We start from the raw sequence: 8,910 nt of genomic DNA on the forward strand, positions 1-8,910 counted from the left end.
CCGGTGTAACTCCCATGATAATCAAAACCTTATAGACCTCATCGATAAACTCTTGAGGATCTTCCTCAACTTTGGAACCATGAAATTCCAAAGGATTCATCCTTGTGAGTCCCTCAATCTTGAAGCCGCCAAATTCACATATGAGCTTGCGGGAACCACAACCTCCCTATTGGCTTGGGCCATCATGGCTTGAGCCAACACTTGAAAAACATCCCTAAACTCCGCATTGGGTACTTGCTCAGCCAAAGGATCGACTGGAACTTGAGGAGTTTGGGGAGGAGCTTCTTGTTCCGTATTCTCCCTCGCATTTCTTCGAGCATAAGCTCTTCGGGTATCTATATACTGAAGAACATAAGATAAGGATTAGGAGAGAGACCTTATAGACTTAAACTTTATCGTACGACTTAAGAGTAATGAAAGAAGTGGAGTTTCCTAATCATCTTGTAGCCTCTCATTCATAAATGTGGCACGCTTCACACTCATAAACAAGATTCTACTAGACGTGGCTTATGAGACATCCTAGGACTATTCCAAACCTTGTGCTCTGATTACCAAGCTTGACATGATCTAGGGGTACCCCCTAGATGTAACATGGCATATAGAACGCCAAAGGACTCCACACAAGCCACTTAGCTCTCATAACATAAGAAATAGAACAATAAGATTAAAACAATAGTCCAAGTCCAAAACATTTTATAAATAAAAAGTGGAAGTCTAAACTCTTGTCTCATCATAGACATTTAATACAATAGAATGAAATTGGGCGTAGCCCATACATCATGTTCAAAAGAGAAATACATGAAAGAAACTAAAACAACAAAGTCCTTTCTCGAAGTATGAGGACTCACCAAAGCTCGGGAATCAATCAAATCATCAACTAGCCACGAAACTCAACACCCTGAATATCCGACCTTACATTTCGGAAAATGTAGGCAAGAGTATGATACCCATGCATAAAACATTTAAATCATGTTAAAAAGGTACATTTTATTGCATGACATGGAGTTGACCAAGCTAAACATGATATAAGAGAGTTATAAAACATAATGCATAAAATCATGGTCAATGTAAGCTAACTTCTTCTTTAAAAGCATTAAACTCATATGTGATACTTCTTGAAGTAACCTTAGTTCATTATTACTTGTGGGGAAATTAGTCTTAACCGACATTGAGACCATGTGAGCTATAACATAGAATCCGGTGTCTACCCCACACCGAAAAGAGGTGTCCTACTTACCGAAGGTAGTGCCTTGAACTTCTAGTTTAAGAGGATCCACTAGCTAATCAACCTATGGGGGAACATACTTAAGGGATAAGAAGATTGCTACTAGAAACCCGGCCTCTACTAATAGGGGGAGCTTCCATCTCATTAGATTACTTTGGAAACCCGACCTCTACTACAGGAGAGCTTCCATCTCACTATCAGTATCCACTCGGTGGTAGCACAAATTTCCACGGAATAGTCATTTCTTACTTGACTTCTTTAATCATGGAAATGTGCCCTTGGACAACCAAACCAAGATAGTTTCATTAAGATAGCTCCAAGTCTTTGATTCAATTAGGTGAGAAAGCCTTTCAACCTAAGAATCCCTCTCTATGTGAGAAAACATTTCACATCATGCTAGTATGTGTTTTAGTGAGAATATCCTTTTACAACACACATCATCATAATTGGTACTTTACTCTCAAAGCACCCTTAAAATATTTGCATAGATTTCATAAAACAATGCATAAGTCCATAATTTACCTCTTGAGGTCAAAACCCACTTTTAATCATAAACTCTTAGAAAACATGGGTTAGATATGGATTTAATCATAAATACATTTAAAGCATGCAATACATGCTCAATTTCATAAAACGTTTCCTTGAAGATAAAAATCCCACATCATATGATTCATAACATAATAACATAGGGATTACATGGGTTCATGGGGAAAATATCATAAAATCATCATGTGTCATCAATTCATGCAAAACAGATCATAATTCAATCATTTAAATCAATAATAGAGAGAAACAATGATAATTGATGAAAATTCTAACTCAATTGGGGAATTCTACCATTTGAAATAGAGAGATTTAGGAACTTCATGGATAGAAGGAATCCATGGATGAAAAATATCATACCTTGAATACAAATTCTAGCTTTCAATAGAGGAATTGGAATCATAGCTTGAAACCGTAGATCAATAATTCTTCTTCTTCTTCAAGTTTCTAGAGAGAGAATTTTTGGAAAGGGATTGGTTTTCTTTTGGGAATTCGGAAGAATGGAGTGAATGGGTTAATTTAGGAGTTGAAAAAGCTTATATAGGGGGTTCTAAATATAGTCAAAACGACATAGTATAGGAATTAATTAATTAGGAAAAAACCCAACTACCCTTGAAAAATAACTGCCAGCTCTGACCCATGCCCCACCACCGACGAACCGTGGATGGACCAATGGTCCGTCCTGCGCGCTCGTGGTTCATGGTCAGAAACTTTTGCCTGGACCCAAGGTTCTTGGACCACAGGGCGTGGACCAACCTACAGTCCGTAGGTACCACCGTGGTCCATGGCCTAGACAGATTTTGGGTGGCCCTCTCCATGGACCCACCTACGTCTCATGGTTCGACCCACGACCCGTGGTTGGGTCCTCATGGATTGCACCTAGAAGTCATTAAAAGTTGCTATTTTTTGTCATTTTAATACGGGGTGTTACAAAGGCACTCCATGCAACTTTACCATTTCTCTATTATACAACTTAGCATAGTCTTCCGCCGAATAAGAAACCTTGACGGGGATTAAAGAGTTGATTTCGTCATTCGATCTACTACAACCCAAATCGAGTCACGTTCTCGCTTGGGGCGAGGCAAACCAACAATGAAGTCTATATTTACATCTTCCCACTTCCAAGTAGGAATGGTAATATCTTGGGATAAACCACCCAATTTCTGATGCTCAACCTTCAGTTGTTGACAATTAGGATACTTAGCCACAAATCCCACAATATCCTTCTTCATCCCATTCCACTAATAGATCTCTCGTAAATCACGATACATCTTGGTGGCTCCCGAATAAATGTAATACCGAGAACTATGGGCTTCAAACAAGATTTGTTCCTTCAAATCATCAACATTAGGAACACACAAACAACATTGATACCTTAGTAAACCATGTCCCTAATGGGAGAAAGCCTCTACGAACTTTTTAAGCACCGCTTCTTTCAGGTCAACAAAAATTCTACAAGACCTTGCTTGGCTTTCACATCCGCCATAAAAGATAATTTTGAACCATTTTGAACTGTAACACCACCCTTGGTAGAGTTCTCTAACTAAACACCCAACTGAGCCAATCTATGAATCTCCAACCAACTCCTTCTTATCTTCTTCAAAATGAGCCACACTAACCATAGATAAATGACTAAGAGAATCTTCCATCACATTCACTTTACTGGGGTAATAGAGAACACTCATATCCTTCTGATTCAAATGTGTCACCTACCATAGAGATATCATCCATGAACACTTCTAAAGCGTCCTCTACCATGTCCGAGAAGATGGACATCATACACCTCTAGAAAGTTGTTGGTGCATAACACAATCCAAATGGCATGCATTTGAATACAAAGGTACTGTAAGGACATGTAAATGTGGTTTTTTGTTGAACTTCAAGCGCAATAGATATATGGTTATACCCAGAGTATCCATCTAAGTAGCATTACCAACCTTTCAAGCATCTGATCCATGAATGACATTGGGAATTGCTCCTACAAGGTCCACTTGTTCAGCTTCCTGTAATCCATGCACACTCGCCAACCTGTGACTGTTCTGTGCAGAATCAACTCATTCTTCACATTTGAACCCACTGTCATACCATCCTTCTTGGGCACACACTGCACTGGGTGTAGTGACCCTTTCGAAATAATCTAAGCAAATAACTTTCGAGATTTTCATGCATATATTATCCTCACACTTTAAAATGATATAAAAAGAATATTACCAACTTCTAAGTACCAAATTTAGCCGGTTCATGCTTCACACAAACATCCAAACCAATAGTAAATTTAGTATATTACAAGACTTGGGTTTAAACACCCCCAAAAAGAACAAAACATATAGTCACACTTATATTACAACCCATAGTGACATGATCAAATTAACCTTCAAATCTCATGTAAATGTACAACACATAGATCATGTACAAGTCCAAGGTTTATACAAAATATAGATGCCTATATGCAAATGTGATCTTCCTTAAGGCTCTCAAAATCTCCATCTCCAATGGCCAGCTTCATGCCTCCTCTCGATCATTCCCTACGATAGAAACAACTATCGCTAAGCATATAGCTTAGTGGTGTAAAAACTATAGGTTCTGATCCTCAGATTCACAAAGCTACCTTTCTCAAGTCATAGGCAGCTCAATTGAAACATAACAAATAAATCAAGTAAACAATATATAAAGAGTATCAAGTTTGATATTTAGAGATTCAAATGTCAAGAACGCTCATATCATCATTTTCCAAGAGATTCAACAACAAGGCTCGCCCAATATATACACCATGTCATCACACCAAGCAGAAACAAGTATTAAGAAGGGCCGACGCCCTGTATCAAGAACGGTCAAAGCCCAATAATCAAGAGAACCAAGAACCATATTAATAATGGCTTTCTAGTTCGTACTTAAAATGGACAACTTCCATTCTTAAGACGAACTAAAATTCCAGAGTCAAGATGGCAAATGATTTGAATCAAGAGGCATGCCAATAGTGACAAAGTCACAGCCACAAGAAGGACAAGGTCCCAACAAGAGTACCAAGTGATCAAACAATCCGTACAAGTGGGCGAGTTACACAAGCGTCTTTAATGTCTTAAAGGATACCAACATGAGAATGCAAAGTGACAAGGGGTAACCAAGGTACCAAGATAAACTTGCAGATATACCAGTAGGTAAAAAGAGTACAAGTACAAGTTTATACACAAACCTCAGTGCTTTGCTTAGAAACAGTCCAACACAACTTCAAGAGTTCAAACCGTAGACCAACCAACGTATCAAGGTCCTCAACTTGTTCACGATTATATACAACCTTAAAATAAAATTAAACAACTTCTTTAATTCCTAGTAGCTCAATAATGTTGATGTAAAACAATATTATCATCACAAGTAAGCTTCGCCTATACAAATACGACTATGCTCCCAAAACAGTGATTCTGACAAGTCTAGTACATCATGTCGCAACCTAGATTTGAAAAGGAAAAATGCAAAACTGGACTTTATATACTTCATGAAAGATGTACATATCTTAAGGTTGCAAATAACCAAGAATTATCTCAAAATATATTATGTACAAAAAGATATATTCTAAACACTAACAGTTGTTCATACAGTATTTCAAATTCCGAAATCTGGATAAGAACTTGTCATATGTTGCGTCCCATATTTCGAATCCATAACAGCTAAATTAGAGTTTTACATAAACTTAATAGTTATAGGCATACATATTATCTTGCTAAATCATATTTATTCACTGTAAACGAAGTTCTAGAGATCGAGCTATGCATAAAATACCAAACACTAACCAACTCAGAAACAAATTTTATCACTTACCAAAGAGAAGGGTGTGTCTCGAATTTCAGCCAAAAGGACCAAGTTTTTCTCTTGTGATTTTGAAGAAAAAATGGTTAGATAATGTTCTAAGGTTCTTAGACTTCCGGGGAAACGAATTTCACTATAGGAGGTGTCAAAATATAGTCTCAAGAGTGATGTTTATCACATGAACAACTGTCCCAAAATGAGAATAAAACATATTGTAGTAATTAAGCAACGGCAAAATGGCATGCGACTCTTGGTTAGTATTTTGGGGTGTTATAACTCTCTCCCCTTAAAAGAAATTTCGTCTCAAAATTTACCTTAAACTAGTCCCGGAACAAGTGCGGATATTGGGTCCTCATGTCTTCTTCTCTCTCCCAGGTAGTTTCTTTTCCAGAATGGTTCCTCCAGAGTACCTTTACTAAGGGGATTCTCTTGTTCCTAAGTTGTTTTACTTCTCGAGCTTGAATTAGGATAGGTTCTTCATTATACGTCAAGTCAGGATTAACCTCAATAGATTCAACTGGAAGAACATGAGATGGATCAGAACGATATCTTCTGAGCATAGAGACATGGAAGACATTGTGGATCTTGTCTAACTCCGGTGGCAAAGCTAATTTATATGCAACTGGTCTAACCCTTTCAAGTATCTCACAAGGTCCAATAAATCGGGGACTAAGTTTTCCTTTTTGGCCAAATCTCATAATCTTTTTCCATGGAGACACCTTTAAGAATACTTTATCTCCAACTTGATATTCAATGTAACGCCTTTTAAGATCAGCGTATGACTTTTGTCTATCTGAAGAAATCTTTAGACGATCCTTGATAATTTTTACCTTGTCCTCTATTTGTTGCACAATTTCAGGACCAACAAGCTTTCTTTCACCAACTTCACTCCAACAAAGAGGGGTCCGACATTTTCTTCCATATAAGGCTTCATAGGGACGCATTCCAATAGACGATTGGTAGCTATTATTATAAGCAAATTCTATCAAAGCCAAGTGTTTGTCCCAACTACCCTCAAACTCCATAATGCAAGCTCGAAGCATATCCTCCAAAATTTGTATCACTCTTTCTGATTGGCCGTGTGTCTGAGGATGGAACAAAGTGCTAAATTTCAACTTAGTACCCAAAACTTCCTGCAAGCTGCCCCAAACTCTAGATGTAAACCTTGGGTCTCAATCAGATACAATAGACACAGGGATCCCATGCAGTCTTACAATTTCATTAATGTACAATTCGGCTAAATGCTCAAGTGAGTAATCCATCCTAATTGCTAAGAAGTGAGCACTCTTGTTTAACCTGTCCACAATCACCCATATTGCATCATGATTCCTTTGAGTGTGAGGAAGTCCACAAACAAAGTCCATAATTATTCTCTCCCATTTCCATTCCAGCATCGACAAGGGTTGTAGTAAACCAACTGGGACCTGATGCTTTGCCTTTACTTGTTGACAAACCAAACATTTGGAAATGAACTCCACAATGCCTCTCTTCATACCATTCCACCAATAATGTTCTTTGATTGTCTGGTACATCTTTGTACCCCCAGGATGCATTGCATATGGTGCATTATGTGCTTCATTTAATATTTCTCCTCAATTTGTCATCATTAGGGAAACATAACCTGTTTTGATAAAATAAGCCACCATCCTCCGCTAATGTAAAATCAAGCTTTTCCCCATTTTGAACTTCACTGGTCAGTTTTACAAGTTTCTCATCTAACTTTTGTGCTTCTTTCACCTGTTCAAGTAATATTGGCTTTACTTGCAAATTAGCAATAACTGAACCATTTGAATCAAGTGTGAAACAAGCATTCATGGCTCTTAACTCAAGGAGCAAGGGCAAAGGACTCAAAGAAATGCTTGCGAAGGATTTTCGACTTAAGGCATCTACAACCACATTAGCTTTACGTAGATGATAATCAATCGTGCAATCATAATCCTTGATGAGTTTTCTGAGTACCCAAGTACTTTAAGCTCTTGTGATCAGTGAATATATGACATTTCTCTCCATACAAATAATGCCGCCATATTTTTAAAGCAAACACTATAGCAGTAAGTTCAAGATCATGAGTAGGATAATTCAATTCATGTGGTTTTAATTTCCAAGAGGCATAAGAAATTACCTTCCCTTCTTGCATCAAAACGCATCCTAGACCATTGTGAGAAGCATCACTGTATACTACATATTCTTTCCCTTCAATTGGAAGAGTAAGTATAGGTGCTTGAGTCAACAAGGATTTGAGAGTTTCAAAGCTCTCTTGGCATTTGTCATCCCAAATAAACTTTACTTCCTTCTGCAAGAGCTTAGTCAAAGGGGAGACGATAATGGAAAAACATTTCGCAAATCTTTGATAATATCCTGCTAAGCCCAAGAAACTTCCTACCTCAGTTGGACTTTTGGGAGGTCTCCATTCAACAACTGCTTGTATCTTACTAGGATCCACCTTTACGCCTTTGATACAACATGTCCCAGAAAAGCCACTTCATCAAGCCAAAATTCACACTTGGAAAATTTAGCATAAAGTTCTTTCTCCTTCAAAAATTTTAAAACAATCCGAAGGTGTTTATCATGGTCTTCAGTACTTCTGGAAAATATTAAAATATCATCTATAAAGACAACCCCAAACTGATCAAGATAAGGCTTGGATACTCTATTCATTAGATCCATGAATATTGCAGGAGCATTTGTTAATCCGAATGGCATCACCAAAAAATCATAATGACCATACCAAGTTCTAAAAGCAGTTTTAGGAATATATTTCTCTCTAACACGAAGTTGGTGATATCCAGACCTTAAATCAATCTTTGAGAATACTTTAGCACCCTTCAGTTGGTCAAACAAATCATCGATCCTTGGCAGTGGATATCTATTCTTGATTGTTATTTGGTTCAATTGTCTATAGTCAATACAAAGCCTAAGAGTGCCATCTTTCTTCTTTATGGCTCCCCAAGGAGAAACACTAGGTCGAATAAAACCTTTCTCAAGAAGTTCTTGTAATTGAGATTTCAATTCTCATAATTCTGTCAGAGCCATTCTATAAGGAGTGATAGAAATAGGGGTAGATCCAGGAATAAGCTCGATTGGAAATTCAACCTCTCTTTCCGCGGGAAACCCAGGAAGATTTTCGGGGAAGACTTCTAGGAAATCACATACAGTAGGTATGTCCTTGATACAAGGACTCTCCAACTGTGTATCAACTATGTGAGCAAGGTAAGCCCCACAACCTTGACGCATCAACTTTCTTGCCAAGGCCGCAGAAATAATACTAGATGTCAATGATCTTTCACCTTATACAATGATGTGCGAAAATGTAGGATCTTTAAAAGTCACATGCATTG

General features: G+C 37.8%; 1 protein-coding gene across 1 annotated transcript; it reads right to left on the reverse strand.

Moving 5' to 3' along the window:
* Window positions 1-3,708: 3,708 nt before the first annotated feature.
* LOC125863737 (uncharacterized) lies at window positions 3,709-7,125 on the reverse strand. The gene is made up of 4 exons (XM_049543755.1): window positions 6,803-7,125; window positions 6,304-6,535; window positions 5,983-6,216; window positions 3,709-3,807 (listed from the first exon to the last, which is right to left on the reverse strand). The coding sequence occupies exons 1-4, from the start codon at window positions 7,123-7,125 to the stop codon at window positions 3,709-3,711; spliced, it is 888 nt and encodes a 295-aa protein (XP_049399712.1).
* Window positions 7,126-8,910: the final 1,785 nt, after the last annotated feature.

Source organism: Solanum stenotomum, chromosome 5 (genome assembly GCF_019186545.1).
Source record: "Solanum stenotomum isolate F172 chromosome 5, ASM1918654v1, whole genome shotgun sequence".
Taxonomy (NCBI): domain Eukaryota; kingdom Viridiplantae; phylum Streptophyta; class Magnoliopsida; order Solanales; family Solanaceae; genus Solanum; species Solanum stenotomum.